Raw genomic sequence first — 24,577 nt, 5'->3', positions numbered from 1 at the left:
AAAGGGAGGGAGGAGCTTACATTCAAATTTTCTCTAACTACTTTCACTCAGGAAGTAGGAGGAGTAAGGTATGGAGAGAATGGGTTACTCAAAGGTAAGTTCTTGTTGTGATCCTACTGGGAATTAAAGCTTTCTCATCTCTTCTTCCTCATACCAGGAATAATCCACCTTTAGAGATTCACTGAGGAAAATGTTAGAGATAAAACTTGAGCTGAAGAAAATTTCAATTTGCTTCAGAGAAGATGCTCAGATTCCAATACAATAATTTGGATAACAATTTAAACTGTTCTACAGGTAGACATACTTGCCTATTTTAATATATATTTTGAATAACTTTGATTTAATATGTTGAAGATAAAGCTATCTTTAAATATCAAGCTTTACATTGTAAAGTTTATTCTGACTTTTATGTCAGAGTAACTCAAGACCCTAAAAAAAATGGAGAATTTTGGAAGAAGTCATTCCACTATGGAGTTCCTCTTTTAAGTCGATGAAAGGCCTCACTCAAAATATTCATTCTGACAGGAATTCCAGCAGCATTATAAACACATTCGCTGCTTTTTATTTAGTCTTAATTAAAAAAAAATTATTTTTTTATTTAGCTTTTTATTTAGTCTTAATTAAAAAAAACAGCAACGAAGGAAACCTTTTGGATTCTTTTTGATTTCATATTATTAAGCAAATCCAAGACTGAAAAAGTGGTAAGAGTAGGTCATCTATAACACAATGTAACAGTAGTATAATTTCAGAATAAGTTACCTTGAAACTGTCCCACTACTTTTCCCTGATCCAGTGGAATTCATACTTCTCCCTTTCTGATGAAACTGCAGTCTTCTCTCTTTGGCCAAGATATTATTGCTATAAACAAAATTATATAAAACCTTAGTTTCATAAATGTTCTCATTTTTGAAAAAAGAACAAACAGCACAGCTACGTACCAGTTTTCAATTTGAGTATCCGTTTCATGGAGGTGGTTGGCTAAAAGAATAAATGCAGGGCAGATCTGTTAAGACAGTAACAACTGTAATATATAGTCATCAAAAAAACAGATTAGCTAAATATTACAGCTAAATGTCTAATATCCCAAATCGTTCTCTTGGTTCATTAAATCTGCATCGTTAAAAGTAATATACAGATCAATATGTGCAAACCAGTAGCTTCAGAAAGGTGGTTTTGTTTGTTAGCAGCGTAAAACTACTCCCTTCACTAATGCTTAAAAGACATGTAAATAACCAATTAAATTTCTTTAACAATTAGAAATAAATAGTAAGAAGATATACAGCACCTGTAGTAAATGTGGTCCTAATTAATAAGTTTAAAAGCTGTTACTAAAGAAGACCTTAAGAGCAAAAACATGATTTAACATTTTTACGTGTATACATAAATTTGTAGTATGGTTTTTTAAAGGCTGAAAATTCATCCCAGTTACAACCAATTTTTCATGCCTCTACTTTGAAAATTTCTACTCATTTCAAAATAAGTTTTCTTAAAAAAATTGCTTTTTAACTTTATCCTAGAATCACAAGTTTTAAACAGGTAAATTTAAAGTGACTTAAATTGACTCCATTTAACTTTTATAGACAAATACAAAGAATGAAAATAATTATAAATGTATTTATTTCAGTGTACCAGATTTCTCTTTCCACTTCTGATCTGGAAAGTCAATGGCAATTTGTTATGTTTCTTTGTATATCCACTCAGAAAGGTGCCTAACACATAGCATTCAATAAATTATTTGCTGAATGGATGAAAAAAGTCTTGAAATAATTTTTAGTAAGTAAAACAACATAGAATCTCCATTCTTCTGTGGAACTTCCTTTTAGGTTCTGGTTTCCAACAAATCCATTCAATATGGATGAACAGGCAAAACAGAAATGATTTTTGGAGCAGTAGAAAATATACTTAGGATATCATAATGATAGATACATGTCATTATACATTCCTGTAAACCACGAATGTACATGACCACGAGTGAACTATAATGTAAAGGTTGGGTAGTTATGATGCCTCATTACAGTTTCCTCAATTGTAACAAATGTACCAGTCCGGTGGGGGACATTGATGATGGAAGAGGCCACGTAAGTACGGAGGCAGGAAATACAGGGAAAATCTCTATGCCTTCCCCTCAATTTTCCTGCAAACCTAAACCTGCTCCAAAAAAGAAGACTTAAAAAAAAAATCCATATTGTGAAATTAAGACAGATATCAAAAGTGCTATTTATTTACAGTAACACTGAAATGCATTTTAGTAAGGAGTTGACAACATGCTCAACTGTACTGATTGGGAAGCAGTAAGTTTAACTTCTTTATAGAGCTTATTCCTTGAAAACACATTAACTGAAATAATAAAACCTAATATAATCACATATTCTAGAGTTAAAAGGTTAGGAGGTTCTAAATAGCATACAAACATTTAAAACAGCAAAAGATCAAGGATACTCCCTTCAACAGATAAATTCACCATTCATCAACTTCTAATTTTAAATGATTTAACAAAATTCTTAATTCTTTTTGATAAAAAAGCACACATTAAGAACCCAGCTACCATTCTTCCAATACCAGTAAAATAATAAAAATTCAATTCGATTCGATTCAATTCTACATTTACTGTAAATCCACTGGAAAAGATAATAACATCTATGAAAATTTAAACATGGCACAACACACTTTTAAAATAATGCAGTCTGGAATAGACATCAGCATAATGATTTCTAATTAAATTCTAATAACTCTTGTGTGTGTGTGTGGGTCCTTTAGTGTTCTAAAGATCTGGAAAAAGAGGAAGGGGGAAAGACAGGACACACTTGAATGAAAGAGAAAGATAAGCCGCAGCTGTAAATCTGACATAAGGCTACCTCACACTAAAAATAAGCTTCAATTTAGTCTTCCCATGTATAAATATTTAAGTTTCCTTCCTTCTGGCGGGCAAATCTTCCCTCAGTTCCATGACCATTGTTTGCCCCCAAACAGTTCCTTTAAGCAATTAAGTCCAAGGAAGAGACATGGACATTTCACAATGGTTTTCAGAGTCATTTCTACATGTATCCTACAAGCTCTGACTAGATTACTAACATATAAAACGTTCTGTAAAATGTGTCTGAGCCATTTTCAAGACCTTTGACTTTGGCTCTGAGGAATGAATACCTGAAAGCACTCAACTCTTTTTTTTTTTTTTTTTTTTAAATGTTAAACCTGTATGAAAATAGAGTTCTTCCAAACAGATATACCTTCAGCTCCCAATGACAAATCATCTTCAAAACTGCCTCCATTTCTCACAAGTACACCTGAAAGAAACATTAGAAGACTGACTCATCCTGGTGTTCTGTTCTTTTGAACCTCTATATAAAATCATAGTTTTAACCTAAAGCAAATTGACTAAGCAAAAAATAAGACACAATAAAGTCTTTCAGACCTGAATGTACTCAGAAATTATTCCCATTATATAATTTCAAAAAGTAAGTATAAGCTTTACTTTGTCACAAACAAACCATGATCCGCAGCCAGGTAAAGTTGTTAAAAGCCCCGATAAGGACTACTTTATACTTACTTTGTCTTTGAAGACAGTCATTTAGCTCACATCTTACCCAGGAGTTTCATGGAAAGTCAGATCCCAGAGCAATCATTGCTTTTACCTCCCTTAATAGTCAGGAGCTCAAGCTAGATTTTTCTAATACTATAAATGCTTTTTATATGCCTTGCCACTACCTGCACATTCTTGTTGTACTTTGAACTTAGGATTCTGTTTTCCACAGGTGGTAAAATTTCAGGTGTGGCAATTTCAGTTAATGTAAGCAAAGAAATGCTATATTAAAGCTGATCCAGTTCACTTAGTATTTTCCTTATGTTTACATATATTTCTACATTTAATTAATCTTCAAAATATCTAACTGGACAATAAAAATAAGAGTTTCACATTGTGGAAAGGTTCAGTAATTTGCTTGCGCTATTCACTCACTGTTCTATGATTTATGACAAGGTTTCTTTCTTATGGCTTTTCTCTCAGAATGGCGTATTTTATAAAATGAACATCATTTTTATGATTTATATATGTTATACTTTCACTCAGAGGACAAATAAAGTAGGGCCCTCCTAAAGAACAAATTTAGAAAGGCGACTTTCGCTTACCCTTGAGTGTATTACTGCTTTGCTCATCCAGTGAGGCTCCCAAAGGGGTACTGAAACCACATAAACATATAAACCTTAGTATTAAAAAGCTGCTGGAGAGTTGTCACTGCACAACTTTACACTTAAAGGATCATAGCCAAGCAAGCTTCTAATCACAGTTTAACTCTCCTCCCCAAACACAAAAGGAATGCAAGCATGTTACATAAGTAATATCCTACTAAGCAAACACCTATCTTCAAGTCAGTTCACCAGGAATGGTTTAATCACACGTCTGATCTGCCAGCAATTAAGAGCAAGAATTGTAATTACAAGTGATATGGATTAGCATTTTCTTTACAAAAACAGAAAAAGAGAATGTCAGCAGACATTAAGAAAATGTCTGCTTCCCTCAATCCCTTCCCTAGAAACAGGAAACAGAGTTAAAAGAAAACAAATCTTTACCTTAATAAAATTTGACAGTCAGAATCTAGTTAGAAATAAGACTCAACAGTTTTTTTGTTAACCTACCACCAGCATTTTAAAGCATCACTCAGTGCCTCCCTTACCCCAACTACTATATCTTTTTCGGTCTAAATGGAGAAGCTTGAGGGGTTTTTTTCTGTTTTTAAACTATGAAATACGTGTATCTTCATTTAACTCTGAAAACGAAAAAGTCGGCTTGAGAATCAACCTTAAGAACCAGCCATTGCTACAGTTTTTTCACATTCTTTCTGTTCAAACACAGATAACTTAGAAATCTTTTAACGTGAAAATGTTTTTCATTTCTTTCTCAAAAGTAAATGATAAGAAGAAACACTTGTTTTCTTTTGAAAGTTCTGTTTTGTGATTTGAACCATCCACCAGTAACCGTTTATACCTGTTACAAATTCACATCAGATATGGGATCGGATCATAAAAAAAGTCTCAGAAAAATATTACTGAAATGGCAATTGAATGTGAAAACTTTCTGCAAGTATACAAGCAGTGGCAGTTCTTAGAAAATCAGTGCTTTTGAAATGTAAAAGAATCACAACTACTATAAAGACAATAAAAACTGTGAACTGAGTTTTTGCATATATTTTAATAAAACTGAAATTTATGCCTTTATAAAGTCCTTTTTCTTCCCGGATGGCTACTTTCTTAGGACAAAACACTGTTATTACTCCTTCTGCAGATGTCTCTACTGATCTGTGCACTAAAAGAAAATGGCAAAGAGAATATGACTGCCATTCTCCTTCAGAAACCAGTTTCTCATTCTTCTAACTGCTGTCTTCCAAATTCTCTCAAAAACTATCCTTTCTTAGATGCTAATTCAAGCAACTTATTTCCACTTAGTCAAAAAAAAAAAAAAAAAAAGATCAAAATAAAGACCCCCTCCCCTTAAAGGAATGACAAATGGTATCTTTATTCAGGATATGGACAGCAGTAAGAAAAAAAAAAAATGAGAATGTATCAAGGGAAAAAGGCCAGCTTTAGAACATTGATAAATAATGTTACAAAGTAGGTATGTGCCCAACTCTGAGAAGGATCCTAAACTGTTAGAGGAAAAAAATAAAATAAAATAAACGACAGTTGCATATATCCTAGCAGTCAAATCTGCATTAATACAGCTAGCATTACAAGACTGTTTGCTCTAGCATTCCCAGGTACAAATGAATACCCCTTTTGTACAAAATAGGTGCAACTGTAAGGAACAAGAAGGAAACCTATGAGGGAAGGAGCAGCAGACTATGTAATCTGCCTACACAAGATTAGCAACAAAACTTTTGGAATTTTCAGAGATGGTAAATCTGATGAATAACATTTGCCTACTGCATTTATCTCTCAAGATCTACTTACTTACTGTCTTCATTCCTATACATCCTAAAGTAAACACCATGTGATTTTTCTCTTGCCGTTAAACACCATTTTTGGTGCATCTTTAGAGAGAAGATCTGTATACTTCATCATATTTCAAGAAATCTATGACACCCCCAATATAGGTTAAGGAGTTCTGTAGTGAAGAGTGCTTGGTAATTCATGAAAATTACTCAAAAATCCTGGTGATTCATCAATACAGGACATTAATGGAGTAGCGGCCAATATTTTATCTGTGTCTAAGGAAGAAAAATAAGCTGGCATATAGGAAAAATCACTCCTCCCCCCCCCCCCAACACACACACACCACTTCCCTACCCCTGGTACTTGAACAAAAAGATTAAGAAAAGCCCAAAAGGAGATGGCAACTACGTGCAGAAGCAAACACCTTAACTGATTTTTTAAAAAAAAAGTAACATTCTCCATATGAGATTTTACAAGTAGGAAATAAATTGGGGGAAAAATTAAAATATAAAACGAGCTCTTTTTTACTGCAGAATGATTTACTTGCGATATGATTCACATCCTCTCGTACTTCATCTAAGACTTGTACCAGTTGCCAGAGAGCATGCAATTAAACAGATTTACGCCGTCTGAATGCCTTCAAAGCCCCACTTCCCTTCGTGCATTCCAGTGCCATCTGACAATCGCATGTCCAAGGACTGAACTCCAAGAACAAAGTTAGCTGGCTTTACAGCTGTCCAAACAGAATTAAGGCACAAAAATAAAACTGAAGCCCCGGCAGTGGGTGTTCATCATTAAATCCATCTAAGACGCATTTGAAAGGGAAATCATTCCACGCCGGATATACAGATGTCAAAAATAAAATAACCGCGTGAAACGTGAAAATCCTTTCGGATAAGGAGGAGGCAGGAGAATAGTAAGTAAGGCCACGGCCTGGTGATCCCTTGGGTCTCCGACCCCCTGACGCACCGGGGCTCAAGTCCTAACAACTGGAAAGTCACCACGGCCGCCGACGCTCAGCGGCCACAGTACTTGCATTTCTAATCTTCTGGAGGAGGAAACCGTCGGCCGGCTCGCCTTCCGGCTGCGCGCTCGCAAAGGCCCTGGGGCCACCGGGCTGCGGCCGCACGACCCCGGGCGCGGGGCGCGGGGCGCGAGCCGGGACTCACCGGCAGTCCTTGAGCCATATCGCGATCTTCTCGTTGGGCACGTTCCCTGCGGGGCAGAGCGGGGGACACCCGGTTACCGGCGCGGGGGCTCCCGCGGGGTCCACCTGCCCGCCCCCCGCGAGGCTGCGCGCGCGTCCCCGGGGGGGCTCCGGGCCCCGAGCCGCCGCGCATTTCAAGGTCCGGAGGGTCCCGCGGCCCCGGCTCCGGCGCCCAGGAGGACCTTCCGGGGGGCCCTGCCGTGCCCGCCCCCGCCCCCGCGCCCCCCGCCCGCGCCCACCTCTCCCGGCGGCCGCCCGCAGCTGCGCGCCCGGGAGGTCCTCGTCGTCGTCCTCGTCCTCCTCCTGCGTCGTCGCCTCCGCCGACAGGTCCTCCGTCTCCGACGCCTGCCAGGAGCCGCGGCACTTGGCCCAGGCCTTCCTCCGCCGGCTCGCCACTTGCCACTCCAGTTCCTCCTCCGCCTCCGCCGACGCCGCCAGAGGCCGGTCCATGGCCGCGCCGCGCGCTCCGCCGCCCCGGCCCGAGCCTGCGAGACACGCGGCGGCCGCGGGGACCCCCGCCCCTGCTGTCAGCGCCCGGCCGGGCTGGGGGCCCCGGGGAGCGGCCGCGGGCGCGGGAGGGGGCGGAGGGGGCGGGGGCGGAGGCGCAGGCGGAGGCGGAGGCGGAGGGGGCGGGAGGGAGGGAGGGAGGGAGGAAGGGGAGGGAGGGGGCAGGCGGCCCGCGCTTCACATCAAGCCGGCGCGGCGCGGCGCGGGAGCGCGAGTGGCCCGGGCGGGCGCCGCGGAGGACGGGCGCCGGCCAGCCCCGGGCCCCGCCCCAAGCCCCGCCCCAAGCCCCGCCCCCCGGTCCCGGCCCCGCCCCCGGCCCCGCCCCCGCCCGACGCGCCGCGGGCCCGGCCGGCCTCTGCGCCTCTACGCGCCCTTCCCCGGCCCCGCCCCCAGCCCCGCCTCCAGGTCCCGACTCCGCCCCCAGGCCCCGCCCCCGCCCGACCCGCCGCGGGCCCGGCCGGCCTCTGCGCCTCTGCGCGCCCTCCCCGCCTCTGCGCGCCCTCCCCGGCCCCGCCCCCAGCCCCGCCCCCCAACGCGCCGCGGGCCCGGCCGGCCTCTGAGCGTCTACGAGCCCCTCCCTCCAGCCCCGCCTCCTTCCCCGGCCCCGCCCCCGCCCGGCCTCTGCGAGCCTGCGCGCCCGTCCCCCGGCCCCGCCTCCCTCCCTGGCCACGCCCCCGGACCTGGCCCCGCCCCCGCCCGACGCGCCCCGGGCCCCGCCGGCCTCCGCGCGCCTGCGCGCCCCTCCCCCGGCGGCGTGCCCCGCCCCCTTCCGGCCGGGGGCGCGCGGGGCGGGGCGGGGCGGGGCGGGGCGGGGCGCGGAGTGGGGCGCTGGGGGCCGCCGCCGCCGCCGCCCGCGGAGGGGCGGACGTTTGCGGGCCTGTTTGTCTGCAGGCTTTGCTGCCCGACAAGTGCGCTCGCGGGAGAGCCGCGCCAGGCCACGCGCCTCGCTCGCCCGCGGCCGGCCCGCTGTCGCCGCCGTCCTGTTCCCCGGGTCCCAGGGTCGAGGATGAAGATGCAAAGCGGCGCGTAGCTGGCATTTGCCAAAATGTCAGAACTGGGAAAGGCCGAACTTGGTGAAGCGCCACTTTCTTCCTTAAGAAAGTCATTGGTCGTGGCTTTGCTGTGTGTGAGCAGGGACCGAGGAAGAAGGCTTCGTCCGGAAATCCCGCGTGGGACGGGAGAGAGGAAGGAAAGTAGAGCAAGGGACGGCCAGGAAAATGCAGAAATATTTGCTTGGACTTTGGTGTCTGCAAGATGCGACGAGAAACGGATGACGTCGGGGTTCAGAACTAGTTTTAAAAAGGCGTCTGGGCATCTCGCCCTCCCCCCGCCCTTAAGGCTCATCTGGTTTAAAGACTATAAAATCCTATGGAGAATCACACACCCGCTTCTGGGGGTTTACCAATGTCTGCAAGGTAGTGTCGAGAATGGAGAATGCACGCTGACTGCCCAGGGCCACCTGAGCTGCAGCAGTGGAACCAGACCCAGGGCGTGAAGGTTCACTCTAGCCTTTTTTTTTTTTTTTTTTTTTTTTTGAGCCTGAACAGACTTTTCAGCCCTTCAGAGCCCTGTAGCAAGATCCTGCTAAGGACTGACTGACCTTCAGAGTAGGTTAGAGCCTGACTTACTGACCCTTCACAGTAGGCTGGAGCCTGACTTACTGACCCTTCAGAGTAGGCTGGAGCCTGACTTACCCTCAGAGTAGGTTAGAGCCTGGACTTACTGACCCTTCACAGTAGGTTAAAGCCTGGACTTACTGACCCTTCAAAGTAGGTTAGAGCCTGACTTACTGACCTTTCACAGTAGGCTGGAGCCTGACTTACCCTCAGAGTAGGTTAGAGCCTGGACTTACTGACCCTTCACAGTAGGTTAAAGCTTGGACTTACTGATCCTTCAGAGTAGGTTAGAGCCTGACTTACTGACCTTTCACAGTAGGCTGGAGCCTGACTTACTGACCCTTCAGAGTAGGCTGGAGCCTGGACTTACCCTTCGTAGTAGGTTAGAGCCTGACTTACTGACCCTTCAGAGTAGGCTGGAGCCTGGACTTACCCTTCGTAGTAGGTTAGAGCCTGACTTACTGACCCTTCAGAGTAGGCTGGAGCCTGGACGTACTGACCCTCAGAGTAGGTTAGAGCCTGACTTACCCTCAGACGAGGTTAGAGCCTGACTTACTGACCCTTCACAGTAGGCTGGAGCCTGGACTTACTGACCCTTCAGAATAGGTTAGAGCGTGACTTACTGACCCTTCACAGTAGGTTAGAGCCTGACTTACTGACCCTTCAGAGTAGGATAGAGCCTGACTTACTGACCCTCAGAGTAGGCTGGAGCCTGGACTTACCTTCAGAGTAGGTTAGAGCCTGACTTACTGACCCTTCACAGTAGGCTGGAGCCTGGACTTACTGACCCTTCTTCACAGTAGCTTAGAGCCTGACTTACCCTTCAGAGTAGGCAAGAGCCTGAACTTACTGACCCTTCACAGTAGGTTAGAGCCTGACTTACTGACCTTTCACAGTAGGCTGGAGCCTGACTTACTGACCCTTCAGAGTAGGCTGGAGCCTGGACGTACTGACCCTCAGAGTAGGTTAGAGCCTGACTTACCCTCAGACGAGGTTAGAGCCTGACTTACTGACCCTTCACAGTAGGCTGGAGCCTGGACTTACTGACCCTTCTTCACAGTAGCTTAGAGCCTGACTTACCCTTCAGAGTAGGTTAGAGCCTGGACTTACTGACCCTTCAGAGTAGGTTAGAGCCTGACTTAAGGACCCTTCACAGTAGGCTGGAGCCTGGCTTACCCTTCAGAATAGGCTAGAGCCTGGACTTACCCTTCAGAGTAGGCTAGAGCCTGGACTTACTGACCCTTCAGAGTAGGCTAGAGCCTGGCATTCTTTGGAAAAGTGAGCAAGTCAGAGAGTGGGAAGTGGTGGGAGAGGAGGCCCTGAAAGGGTTGGTCAGAAACCAGGCAGAGAAAAACTATGCTGTCTTCTCAGTTTCGTCCTGGGTCCTGTCCGACCCCACCCTCCTTCTCTGGGGCTCCCAGCTTCAGCGTTATCTCCACATGCTGCTGCTGACTCCATGACTCCATGTCCTTGCATCTCAATGGGCTGCTGTTCTTTCCATCCTATGCCTTCATGAATTGCAGAACCTTTCCTGGACCACATCTTTCCATCACTCTGATCTCCTCTCTCCCACGATTCCTGATACACAACTGAATGTCTAGGTCACTCATTTTGAGCCAGAAAAGTGCGGTAAGTGCTATGACTGGCCTTTGAGGGTACGTTTGGCTTCCCGGCCACACTGTGACGTTATTCTGGATTCTTCTTGTACCCCTTACACTTTCAGTACAGTTTTGTTGTTTAAATACTTTGAGACAACAGAGAATTTTTGAGAAAGGTGACGGTGTACCCTATTTTATATTTAAAAGCCAAACGCCAGGATCAATCTATAAAGAAAGGGTAGGGGGACCCCAGCAGGTAATATTAGCATAGAATATAGAAATTGTTGAGTCTCCAATAGCACAATTGTGTGTTTTCTTCTACATGATACTTTTTAATGCAAGATGTTGAGGATACAGAAATAGTAGGGGAAGGAAATCCTTGAAACAGCAAGCTGTTTTGAAGGGTTTTCATTGCATTCTCAGCCTTGAAATTTCAAAAAAAAAAAAATGCCCAAGGTGTTTCACTTATTGAATAATGAATGCCGTATCACACATGAGGAGAGTCTAGCTATTTGCTTCAAGGAATTTTTTCCCAAAGAGACCAACTGCGAGTCCACATTGCAGAAGCTCTGCATAAGGAATAATGTCTGATTCACCCACGCTTATATGCTGACGAGCTAGAGGAATAAACACATTCATGTTAGATGTGAATAATTCCATCCAGCAAGCTGTAGTGGAAACAGTAGGGTCTTTGGTGTTAGAGTGAAGTTTGAAATCTGTTTCTGTGTCTTTCTAGTTTTATGGCCTAAGGCAAGACAGTTCTTATCTCAAGCCATCACATTCCTCAACTGTGAAATAGCAATCCTGACAACAACCTTCCCAAACTGATGTGAGCATCACATGGAATCACAGGGAAGTAGGAGCTCAGGATAGCTGCTGGAATTGTTATCTTGCAGAAGGCAAAAATCAATTTTATACTAGGGGGATTGTTCTTATACTGGTAAGCGACATCTACATGCTTATGCAGATGAATTTTTTAAATGGCATAAATTTAGGCTAAAGCATAAACATGCTCTGATTAGATAGTTTTAAATGGAAAAGCTTGTATCAGAAATGAAACATTATGCTCAGTTTAATTACTTTAGTTACTTTTTGCTTTTCCAGACCTTAACAAATGCCTCAAAATTACTAAACAAGATTTACTTTTGGGTAAGCTAAGACATTTTGTTCTAGTTATTGCACTGTTGTTCAATAATATTTATGCAGTCAAAATTTTATTTTGTGTATCAAAATCTTAATAATACAGACTCTGATCAGAAAGTGGTGGCATTGTACAGTTAACCAAAGTTTCATCCCTTATTAAGCCAGATAGATAGATAGATAGATAGATAGATAGATATTGGAAGGTATAAGCTAATTGCAAATTAAATAGAGCAGCATTTTCTATTTCAATAGGATTGCCTGGGAAAAGAGCTCTATATGAAATAAGTTTGGAAAAACACTATATATTATATCCCCACTTCTCCAACCCAGGCCAGTCATGATGAACATAAAAGAGAAATAAATTTAAAGATTTATTGGGGGGGGGGGGAACTGGTTAACTTCATTTTACCCAATATTTCTAAAATTCATTTCAAACTGAAATCTTTGGGGCCTGCTCAATACGGCTATTACCATTTCCAGGGATACTGGTGGAAAACTTTGCAACAGGAAACAAGAGGATGAAAGGAAAATGTTATCAGTGAAAAATTCTTCAAAAACTTTCAAGGTTTATTTACAAACCATATAAATGAGCAATGGGGAAAGGTGGTTAGTCTGACTTAAGATATTTTTCTGATATATTTCTTTAAGTCATTATTTAATCTTTAAAATATTTCTAGTTGTATATATTTTAAAGTAACAAAACTCATTTTTGTGGTCTATATTTGAACCTATTACTTTTTCTTAGGGTTTTTCCACATTAGCAAAAATTCAGAGTGTGATACTAGTTCATTGTCCTCCTGAGTAACCATTAATATAGCATAACAACCTGCTATTTTGATTTCCCTTATTTTCTCAAGTACACACCTGTAGGAGAAGCAGGTATTAGTTAATACCAGTGGAACGTTCCTTGCAGATTAATCACATAATCTGGGTTAATTTACATACTTTCTAATTTTTGGATGTTGAAGATTCATCATTTTATCACCCATTTCCCTGTCCTCAGATCACAATTTCTTGACATTGCCACATAGGGCTAAATATACCCTTTCCATGGCAAAACCTTGTAGATACCTTGTTTTCTTTTCAGGGGCTCAATTCTTTGGTGTTTCTGAGCAACAGGTAAGAACAGCTCATCTATTCTTCATCAACAATTGAAGCAAGATTATGTAACAGAATAGGCTTTATTTGGTCTGTTTCATGAATTCATGAAAGTTTAGATCAGCCTTTTTTTTTTTTTTTTCCTATTGAGTTCTGCCCTAAAATATTTTTTAAACACTCTGACATTTTGAATCATAAAAGCTTTAGAAGAGGTACATCTATTGATATTAAATACTCAATCTATGCCATTTGATATCAAACATTTTTATGCAGCACACAGCAAAACAAGAGGATGCCATGATTGCATTTCCCAGTGTTAACACTGTCCTATTATATGATCAATGTATTGATACTCATTTTCTTCCTACTTTAAGATTAATTTCTAGCTCATGTCACATGTATGATTATTTCCTATATTTCACAATGCATATATATATTTAGAATTACATTTACGTGTAAATCTTCCTATCATTTTTCATGAGAATCAGAAGAGGTTGGTGACTAGATGAACCATATCTAATACTGATGTATCTTTAAAAGCTTAAAATGGAACTGACCTTATAGACAGTTCTTTAACACACACACACACACACAATGTCTTTTTAAAAACTAATTCTGATGTGTGCCTGAACCTGAATAAATATAAACTGTACTGCCTCTCCCACCACATTTCCCTTCTGTAATCTCCTTTCTGCAGCTCCTTCATGCCCATCTCAGAACAAACACAATCTGCATTCAGAACAGGACCGTTTACAAGTTCAATGGAGTTATTTTGGGTGAGTCATTGAAAACACAGTACAAAACCTTTCCTCACTCACCAGAAATGCATTTTTAAAATAAAGCCAAAATGAACAAGGCTTGGCAAGTTTGAGGGTGGACAAAATGGGGAGAGAGTAGGGTTTCTGCCAGACTCAAGACAGGATTTTGCTAAACCATTTTTGTCTATTCCTTACATTCAACTCTACCAATTTTTCTTACTATCCCTGACCAAAAAGTATAAGATTGAGCAGGTGGGATATCAAAACAAGGGCACTTCATATCAACCACCTCGTGATACTGAGTAGAACCAGCAAATCCCTTATACCTTACTATCAGTTTTAAGTCCCGCTCTTGCCATTCTTTAATTCAGAAGCTGTAAGATGTATCCACTGAATAATCCCTTTATTCTAAGTAAATCAATTTTAACAAATTAATTAGATAATAAAATATTAAAGGAAATAGAGCAATAGAGACAAAATAATAAGCTAGCTTCCTTAAAACCCTTTGAAGTTGAATTAATATAATGAAAGTCTGTACAATGGCTTGCTCCATTTTAGATATTTAACATTCAGGTATTCAATGATTCTATGAATCAGTGTAGATCATTTATCTATCTATATAACATACTACTCACCCTTTATCCTGCAAAAACTTTCTAGCAGAAATACAAGCAATCACTCTTCCACAACTTGGTACAAATCAGTTGAGGTTCACATCTCATGAGCAGAAACCTAGAATCAATAAAGAGAGATTCTTAAATATATAATGATAATTCAGAATTCCTCTGTCATAAAATTTGATGGTCCATGAAAGCCACCTTTAACACAGGTTGACCCAGCAAGTTACTTTGTAATTACCACACCTTGCAGGCAGCCCTACAGTTAGAATTGTTCATAAAGGGTCTATCTCCAAGCTTCAGGGACAAGCCACGTTCTCCTAAATGGAACTATGCAAATGTTCTCCTTGAACTCCCTGCAAATTATCAGTTTCCACAAGTCAGGGTGACAATTGTTGGTTAAACAGAATGAAAACTCTGTGTTTGAAAGTTAATCTGGCTATGAAAGCACTAGGGTCATAATAAACAAACACATATTTCCTGCTGTAGTTTAAGAGCATAGCCAAGAACTCTGGTTTCCCACATTTGGGGAATTTTTTCCTTTTCTTTTATGGTTAGGCAATTGTTTTTGAATTATAAAATAAGTACTTATACAGGCTTCAAAGCTTATCTCAACCATCTAAGAATGATTTTATCATGTTTAGTTGTATTTAAATATAATCTACAAATGATCAAAAATTAAAGGGACTAAATATCTATTGATGAGAACCCAAAACCAAGGACTTCCCCACAATCTTGTTTCAAATTGAATAGAAAAATGAAGCAAACCTCCATTAAAATTTTTTTGGAGGGTGGCCCTGGTGGCGCAGCAGCTTAGCGCCGCCTGCAGCCTGAGGTGTGATCCTGGAGACTTGGGATCGAGTCCCATGTCGAGCTCCCTGCATGGAGCCTGCTTCTCCCTCTGCCTGTGCCTCTGCCTCTCTTTCTTTCTGTGTCTCTCATGAATAAACAAATAAAACCTTTAAAAAAATAAATAAAATAAATTTTTTTTGGAGTAGGCAAGAAAGGTAGCATATTTGGCCTGAATTACGTTAGCACTAAGTCAAAACGCTGAAAGTCAGGCTTATTAATAGACTGTTATTAAATAAAAGAACTACAGGATAAAGGTCAACACAGGTTGTTTGGGTTAATTTTTTAAAAATCCCCCAAGCCTGTGTCTTTCAATTTTTTTACTAGTCAGCCAAGTTGGCACCTTAAAACCTTTAAATACTGTAATTATAATAGTGCTGATATTCGATTTGGAGAAATGCTATTAGAAGAGCAATTATTTCAGTGGACCCAAGGAAATAACAGTAATAAAAATGGATACTTTATATTGAGCATTTGTGCCAGACACAGTACTTAGGGCTGGATTTACAGTGCCTCATTTAATACCACAATTCTATAACAGCTTGTATTATCTTCACTTTATAGTTAGGGAAACTAAGCTTTACAGAGGTTAACACTTGCCCCAGGCCATGTACTAATAAGTGGCAGAGGGGAACCTGGAGTTTCCCCCTGCAAAGCCTATGCCCTCACCTAAGATGTATAACTGTCTCCTAGTACTCCAGGCCCACTTTTTGTTGTTGTTGTTTTGGGTTTTTTGCTTTTGTTTTTGTTTTATTTTAGAGAGAGTGAGAGAGCATGGGGCAAGGGGTGCAGATGGAGAGGGAGAAGCAGATTCCTGCTAAGCAGGGAGCTTGATCCGAGGACCCTGGGATCATGACCCTGAGCCAGAATGCTCTACCACTCTACCCACTGAGCCACCCAGGCATATCTCCAGGCCCACTGTTAGAGAAACATTAGTAATCACTCTCTTGCACTGAAGAGATTCTTCTTGTATAGCTGATGGGCAGTTCTGTGACTCAGAACTGGAAGGAATCCTAGGGAGCCAATTACCTACTGCAACTCTCTCATTTTACAAAGGGAGGGAAACTGAGCTCAGAAACTTTAAGTAGCCTGCTCAAGGTCAGCCATCTAGTTAGTGACAGAAGTAATTAGGGACAAGAATCCATATCTCAAAGCCCTACAAACACTGATAAAAGCAAAGGTAGAAACACTGTTTTTATCTTATCAAATGTTCTGAAAAACTTGGAGAATATGAAAACAAAGATTTTGAGTATGTAGGCTCCTAAAAAGCATGTAATATTATAATTTATCAGTAAAGGTGATACCTCTATTCCAAAATTTGTAGCTGCACCTAGCCATCTTTCTGGAGAGGACTCAAGGTTGGGGACAGTGAAAATCTCTGCAAACTTGAGTATATTATTCAACTAATTTTTGAGTCCTTCTAGAATAACATCCTATATTCTCTTAGATACAAAAACCCAAGACTGTAGCATACCTGGCCCAGCCAAAGAACTTTCTCAGGGGAATCACACTCATAATCAAGAAGAGAGAATTTTTGCTTCTTAACCTAAAATCTGGTCTTCCAAGTAAGCCCTAATTGCCCAATAGGAGACCTGAAGTTTTAAGATTTCACCTTTTACCTAAGAAATATTGAAAATTCTATTTTGAAGAGAAACAATAGTCAGAAAGTTTTTCTGAAGGATAAAAATTCAGCCACTACTATGACTAATATATACTATATGTGAATATTCCAATATGTTAGTATTTAGCCATAATTTAAAGCAGACCAGCAAAGAGCTTGACAGTATCAAATGATTTCCAAAAAGATGGTTTTTGGAAAAAATAGATGGTTTTTACACTCTGATTTGTAAAATGGCATCTGCCTGTATTGATTCTCAATATGAGCAATGATGTATAATGAGATGCGTTATTTCTAATAAGGAGTGTTCCCAGAAATTGTTAAGTACATCAGCCTGTGCTCTCTTTAGGAGAACCTCAGAAGAAATATATTTTTACAATATTTGTTCCAAGAGGAGTTGAAATTACTGGGACATTTTATTGTAATCTCATGGGCACTGGGTCTTGGATAAGTAACAAAGTTTCTGTTTTTAACATTGGTTTCTAGAAAATTGAAAGCCAAATGTGTGGCTCACTCATGGTAGATGAGTAGGTCATCATGGTATGCATCCTAAATCTTATTCATAGCTCTATTTTGTCCCCACCCTTTTTTTCCTTCTATTTTTTTTCCTTTCTCAAAATAATATTTTTATAATTTTGATACTCCTCTTCTTCACTGATGATAAGGAATAGCTAAATCTCTAAGAATATTATGCAAAATTATGTTTACGATACAATATATATATCCATAGAGGAATATTAGCAAGGAAACAAAAATGTTCCATTACAATGACAATATTATGGCTTTTTTCCTTTTTTTTCCAAACTTTTTCAAATTGTATTTATAATTTAGGGAGAAAAAGTTATTTGAACTTTGAAAACTCTATTTTTCCAGAGATAGAAGAAGTATGGGAAATATTTGCACGACCCCTCACAATGTATTTCAGTTTGATTATGTCGAGGATAGTGGGGAACTATCATAAAGTGAGGTTGGAATGGTAGGTGAGAGCCAAACTTCAAAGGCCTTGGTGTGCTATTTTAAGATTATGTCATTGTAAGTGGGAAGTTAGAAGCACCTTTCAGTTTTTAACTGAAGGGCTTTATTGAAAGACAACTAGTAACTTTAGAGCTGAAAGAGTGGGACATTGTTAGGCAAGGGAGCCGGTTAGGAGGCTTACTAGTATGGGGTCCTGGAGATAGGGAGGTTAATAAAGACTCAAGTTAGTCTGGTGGAAATAGAGGCCTGCAATCAGATTTGACAAATTGGAAATGGATGGGAGGAAAGAAACAAAATGATCTTCAAGTTTTGTTTTCTACTGTAGGTACATGGATAGATATTGGTGTCATTCAGTGTGATAGAGAATTTAGAAGAATTTGGTATTTGGCGTTAATTTGTTTAGGCAGTAAGGAAAACAAGAAAGAGGAAAGGAAATGGGTTCATTATAGGATATATTAGATATGAGGTGCTTATAAATCATACTGATAGGGATGTAGCCCCAAGCATTCAAAAGTACAGTACAGAGCTGAAACTCTGGATGAAAGTTTGGCTTAAATATTGTAAGGTATGTGTGTGCTTGGACTCACTAGCACTAGAGAGCCATGTTATATTTCCCAAGTAAACTATTCCAAATCCAACAAAGCAGTAGTTATCAATGACTCCTAAAATGCTAAATCCTCTGGTTCCTTTTCAACCCTTATTTTATAGTTATCCTTATAGCTTTTGCAGGACTGACTCTTCCTCTCATTTCTTTCTTGATCTTACATTTTCCTCATCTCCTTAACTGTCTTTCATTCTTTTACCAGCTTTATTGTTGCGTTCTTGAGAGTTCCCCTCTATTAAGTTTACATACTCTCCCTGACTGAGATGGAGAAGACTAAAGGTGGAGAAGTTTGGGGAGAAACAAGAGTTTGTTGAATGTATTAAGTTTGAAACATCCAAAGGGATATGTTGAGTAGGCATTTAGATACATGAATATAGAGCTCAAGGGAAAAATGTGGACTGGAATATTAATTTAAGAGTCGTCATATAAATAGTATGTACAGTTTGACTATTGTGGACATTGCTGCTATAGATAGATGAATGGATAAAGAAGATATAGCATATATATATATAATGGAATACTACTCAACCATCAAAAAATGAAATCTTGCCATTTGCAAAGACCTGGATGGAACTAGAGGTTATTATGCTATGTGAAATAAGTCAGTCAGAGAAAGACAGTTATATAATCTCACTCATATGTGGAATTTAAGACAAAACAGAGAATCATGGGGGAAGAGAGGAAAAAATAAAACAAGATGAAATTAGAGAGGAAGACAAACCACAAGAGACTCTTTATCATAGGAAACAAACTGAGGATTGCTGGAGGGGAGGTGAGTGGGGGCATGGGTAACTGGGTGATGGGCATTATGGAGGGCACATGATACAATGAGCACTGGGTATTTTTTTTTAAGATTTTATTTATTTATTCATGAGAGACACAGAGAGAGAGGCAGAGACATAGGTAGGAGAAGCAGGCTCCCTGTAGGGAGCCCGGTGTGGGACTCAATCCCAGGACCCCAGGATCACACCGAGCCGAAGGCAGATGCACAACCGCTGAGCCACCCAGGTGTTCCAAGCACTGGGTATTATATAAGACTGGTGAATCACTGACCTCTACCTATGAAACCAATAATATATATGTTAATTAATTGGATTTAAATTAAATACAATAATGAAAAAATAAATAGACTCTATAGCTTAAAAACTAGTTGGGGGTAGCAGGGGGAATTGGTAAAAAAATGGTAAGAATTCTGAGCATAGTGCTTGGAGTACTCCACATTTTAAAGGCAGATAAATGAGAAGAATCTAGCAAAAGAGGCTAAGAAAGATCGACTAGTGCAACTAGCAAAATGGGAAGATAACACAGAGAAGTAGTATGTTGAAGGCTCCTGGAAAAAAATGTTTTAAAGAGGAGGAAATGATGAACTCTACCAACTTCCTGAGAAGTTGATTAAGATGAAGACAGAGAATTGACCTCTGGGTTTGGCAGTGCAGATGTTATTGCTGCCCTTGATAATAACCGCGGTGGAAGGGCCAAAAGTGAAGTGGAAGTCTGTGGGGCTGGTTTCTTTTTAGAAGAGGGAAATGGGAAACAGCAGGGGCAGTCAAACTAAAAACAATTAATTGGTTGTTTAACAACCGATTCTTGATAGAACAAGAGAGCAAGAAAGCCATTATATAAATATATGGCCATTCAAGATCATGATTATCTATGTCTGGATAAGATTGGAGAAAAAGCAAGTTCTAAAGTTTTTCCCCTCTGGGTTTATTTCCACTTAATTTTAATATTAGACCTTCTTATAGCTAAGAAGGTCATTTGTCAAGAATAGTCATGAGAAAGGTAAAGATAGAAACAGTAAAGGTAGAGACATCTGATGAAGAGAAAGATGAAGATAGAAAATAGATAAAAGGAAATACAGAGTTGAAGGATTTCTAGCTATTTTCTGAGGACTAAAACATGTTTATTGCTTAAAGACAAGAGCAAGTAGAGAGGAAAAGGTTAAATATACACAGAAAAGGTTAGGTATTTGAAGGGATAAGATCGTGAGAAAGGGAGGAAAATTTATTTCATTTAGGTCATTTCTTTATTTTAGATTGGAAAGAGATGCAATGTACCAATGTAGTTAAATTTTCAAAGGAAGATAATTTAAAGGAGTTCACACCTACGGTCCTATATATACTGTGAGAATTAGGCCAGATTGTCTGCCGAAGTAATGGATCATGAGCTGTTTGGAGAATTTAAAAGAATAAATGTTCAGAATAGTTGTTATTAAAAATGGAAACAAAACCACAGAGGAGAAGTAAAATATTTAACTGTTATATACTCTTCTAAGCACCTTATAAATATCAGCTCATTTACTCATAATATGTCTAGGAGATATGCTTGACGATTATTCCCTCTTCGCGTATGAAGAAAATGAGGCACAAAGTGGTTATGCTATTTTTCTAAGGGTGCTCAGGTAGTAAGTAGAGGATCCTAGAACTGAACTTCTGTGGTCAAGCTCCAGAGTCCATGCTCTTAACGCCTTTAACAATGCCAATTGATGGCAATGGCCTAGCTTTACTTAGCAGGTTTAGGTACGTAGGTGGTGAACTTCAAAAGACAAAATTTCACACCCATCCAGGATAGGAGCATAGAGGTTGAGCGTGATGGAAGCTGAAATTATTGATGAGATAAGCCATAGCATGCAAGGTTAGATGGAAGACATAGGGCAGGAGGGAAAGAATCTGGGTCATGTAGAGGCTCAGATTTGAATCTTTGCTATATTCTTAAGGTTGAGGTTCCTTTGAAATCCAATAGTTTGATAGAACCAAGGAAGAGGAATCACTGAAAAGAGCAGGAACTCAGATTAAGAGGGTAAAATGGCGAAGTATAATTAAGAGGGGTAAAGAGTTGCTGGGGATGGCTTGGTAGCATTGGAGAATGGCACTGGCAGTAGATCACTGAAGTCCAAAGAAGCTAAAGGCCTGTGCAGCAGCAGAAGAGGTCAAGAAATGGTGAGTCTAGGGTGTTGGGTGGGGCCCATCTATAAATATTGAAGTCACTTATGAATCACTCACGATGAGACAGGAAATGGGGTGGAGAAAACGGCTGCAGAAACCAGTGGATTGCAATGTGAATGTGATGAGGGAATGAAAGACAGCATGAGAGCGACCAGACAGGCATAATGAACATACTCCAAGCAGTGGAGTCATATAGGCCAACCCTTCCTGTAGCCACCTGCCTCTGGGAGCTTGATGAGGAAGCCAAAAGTGCCATGCACCAAGATGCCTAAACTGGCAGCGTTCCTGAAGAGCTTTTTAAAGAGGTTGAACTGTTGAAATGATTAAAGCTTTCAGTTACTGCAGTGGTCCAACACATTAGTAAAGTAAATGTTAACACAGATTAGTTTATCTAGCCCATATAAAACCATTATCATTTAAGTACAAATATGGCCCTACAGATATTGTAAGTCTTCAAAGGTGGGATGCTGGAAGGAGGAAGAGAACGTAGGAAATTGAGGTATAATTTGGCCATGCGTAATGTGAACAACTGACACAAAGGAGGAGGAAAGAACCAGCAACCATGAAGATGGAGAACCTCTTATATGTGCCCCAAGAATAATGTGGAAAAGGGGAAATGTGCAAATGAGCCATAGTCTTCCCTTAGTTCAGAACACTCAGTAAAAATTGTTATTTTAGATGCAGTGATAGGGGCTTTCCCTGTTCCAACAAAAGGACTGAAAAACCAAAAAATACATTTTTACAGAAAAGAAATCCTATCCCTGAATCAGAAGGCATATAATTAACTACTTAATATCAGAGGAAATTATGTTTTGATCAACACAAATTCAGATTTGTCTTGGTGCTCTATATTGTTGGTTACCTACCAAACCACCACTCCTCCACCTTCTTCCTTACCAATAGAATTCCTTATTATGCCACTGGATATTGGCATCTACATACAAGAGATAAGGCAGCTATCTTGTGACCATAAGTGAAGCCAGCCTAGAAAGAAAAACCAAGATGCTAATAAATTTCCCAGATTTAGGAAACAGTAATGCAGGTTACCCAGTTAAATATGAAATTTCAGATAATGAATGATATCACAAGGGAGATATATGTGTGTATATATATATATATATATGTATATATATGATTTAACTAAAATTCAAATTTAACTTGAGATCCTGTATTTAATCTGACAACCCTAGATATTCAGGATGACAAGATGGAAAGTTAGATAGATCCTGTCCATTGATGAAGTAACTGAGTTGCTAAATTGGCCAACTCTGGGACCACTTTAACTGAAAACATTTTAGTATCAGGCAAATGCTCCTTAGTGTTAAGCCAGTTCCTATTACATTTTCTGTTACTTAGAGCCAAAGGCATCCTAATGCAATTTTGTCAGCCCTCTCATTGAGCATTAGTTCAACCCTAAAGATCAATTTACAGATCCTAATTAGTATTTTCAAAAGGTTCCTTTATGAAAGTTTTTGAGTATGAAATACATCTGTTTTCAGAATTCATGGTTTCCCATCTTTGTGTAATACTCCATAAAAGTTATTTTCGTAAAATACATAATGTGAAATGTCTTTCTCTGCACAGGTCAGCTGGATTAGATGGTCTTTAAGATCTATTCTAGTTCAGAAAATATTAGTTATTATAGAACAAATGCAGATGTGAAATAACGATAGGCCCCTAACAAGAAAACCATACAAAAGAAAATATCCAGTGTTAAAATTAATTATATCACAAAAGGCTTCCTCTAGCAGTAGTTGCTTGTTTTAAGAATTAGCAGAATTACATTCCTAATACCACCACCATGAAAACCGGTAATACAACAAATTTGATGTGATGTTTCCTGAGTTATGAATAGAAATTAGAATGAATTCTTTTATCTGTATAAATATATAGCTCTTATTCTTAATATCCCAGAGGTACAAAGTAATCTTGGGCAGCAGAAAACAAGATAAACGATGAGAAATTTCTAAATGATTATATTCACAGGCAGTGTGGCTCTGGAAGCACCAAAAGTTGGCATTTGCCATCCGTTTCCAGTGGCTTATCAGAGGCCTGAATCAATTTGTACGTGGTCATAAAATTCTGTTTTTTGGCCCTAAGTATGACCACAGTGATCAGAGAACAGAGTGATCTTTACATGAACTGACCTCCCCTGGTCGATGGGGAAGTGGCTTACACTAACAGACAGCTATCTTTTTTCATGGTGATAGACATTTGTGCATTTGTGTGCATAGGACTGCAAGTATGTGCGCACTTTTACACTTGATCATTAGACCAAGAAGCCCCTGCCTTCCCCCCTAAGCCCATGCACAAGGCAGATCTAGCTGCACAGAACAGGGGCAGCGGAAGTCAGTTTTCAGGGCTGGGAAACTGAGTGAGGTTACCAAGATGTTTATAAGCGACATTATCTGGCCTATCAGTACCCTTCAAAACTATGTTCTGATCTGAAACCAGCCATCTCACTACTCTCCTCTCCTCCCTCTTCTAACAGTCTTATTTAAATGCAATTTAGCTCTCCTTCCAAGCTTGTTTTCTGAGAAAAACAAAAACATGGCAGTTATAGAGGCCATTCATTTTAGAATACTGTCTAATTACCACTATTCTTACTCAAGCATACCTCTTGACAGACTTCTCATGCACACCTCTTAACAAACATATCACAGTATTTATCCAGAAAAACCAGGTAACTCCCAAGAAGGAAAAAAATTTCTCCTTAAAAAAAAAATAATTTTCTCTGTACCAAATTTTAGAAAGGAGAACCATGGCATGGGCATGTGTGCATAGCCACAGACCCCCACAGTAAACTTGGGAAAAGAAAAAGGAGGGGAGGAAACACGTAACATTTTCCACTGGGTGGTCTGAAGATACTGGAGATTGAAAAAATATATTTACAAGTTTAAAAATCTTTTCTGTGAGATAATTTTCATCTGAGATCTATTTTATGTATATACAGGACGTATTACTTTTACAAAATGATGGTTTGTTTTCCCCTAAAAATGAACAATCATACAATAAACTCTTTTCTAAAGACCATTCATTGATTTGACCTTGGAAGAATATTCCCAGGCCATTGATTACTTTTTTGTATTATTTTTTTATACTAGGTAAAATTTTGTC

At 40.3% G+C, this 24,577-nt stretch overlaps 1 protein-coding gene and 2 long non-coding RNA genes across 16 annotated transcripts in view; 2 read left to right on the top strand and 1 right to left on the bottom strand.

Moving 5' to 3' along the window:
• LOC112668209 (uncharacterized) overlaps positions 1 to 635 on the top strand; it is a 130,726-nt gene extending 130,091 nt beyond the window's left edge. For both annotated transcript variants that reach the window (XR_003141573.3, XR_003141576.3), the window contains one exon: positions 158 to 635. This is a non-coding gene — a long non-coding RNA (uncharacterized LOC112668209). The remainder of the gene's footprint in view (positions 1 to 157) is intronic.
• The window catches only part of ITPRID2 (ITPR interacting domain containing 2), a 110,747-nt gene that overhangs the window by 30,515 nt on the left and 55,655 nt on the right, over positions 1 to 24,577 (bottom strand). For 3 of the 7 annotated variants that reach the window (XM_025460389.3, XM_049106392.1, XM_049106390.1), the window contains exons 3-9: positions 14,488 to 14,584; positions 7,372 to 7,617; positions 7,095 to 7,140; positions 4,126 to 4,175; positions 3,228 to 3,284; positions 939 to 978; positions 760 to 858 (exon numbers count right to left, since the gene is read on the bottom strand). In XM_025460389.3, coding sequence (XP_025316174.1) covers positions 760 to 858; positions 939 to 978; positions 3,228 to 3,284; positions 4,126 to 4,175; positions 7,095 to 7,140; positions 7,372 to 7,582 — 503 coding nt within the window. In that variant the 5' untranslated portion in view covers positions 7,583 to 7,617; positions 14,488 to 14,584. Of the gene's footprint in view, positions 1 to 759; positions 859 to 938; positions 979 to 3,227; positions 3,285 to 4,125; positions 4,176 to 6,894; positions 7,017 to 7,094; positions 7,141 to 7,371; positions 7,718 to 14,487; positions 14,585 to 24,577 lie in introns of those variants that run through there. The other 4 variants (XM_025460388.3, XM_035696893.2, XM_025460391.3 and 1 more) reach the window with 4 other exon arrangements.
• LOC112668210 (uncharacterized) overlaps positions 8,463 to 24,577 on the top strand; it is a 75,970-nt gene continuing 59,855 nt past the window's right edge. For 4 of the 7 annotated variants that reach the window (XR_007408785.1, XR_007408783.1, XR_007408786.1 and 1 more), the window contains exon 1: positions 8,463 to 10,884. This is a non-coding gene — a long non-coding RNA (uncharacterized LOC112668210). The remainder of the gene's footprint in view (positions 10,885 to 24,577) is intronic. The other 3 variants (XR_007408788.1, XR_007408784.1, XR_007408787.1) reach the window with 3 other exon arrangements.

This window comes from Canis lupus, chromosome 36 (genome assembly GCF_003254725.2).
Source record: "Canis lupus dingo isolate Sandy chromosome 36, ASM325472v2, whole genome shotgun sequence".
NCBI classification, from domain to species: Eukaryota; Metazoa; Chordata; class Mammalia; order Carnivora; family Canidae; genus Canis; species Canis lupus.
The sequence above is the reverse complement of the archived record's forward strand: the minus strand, read 5'-3'. Positions and strand labels throughout refer to the sequence as shown.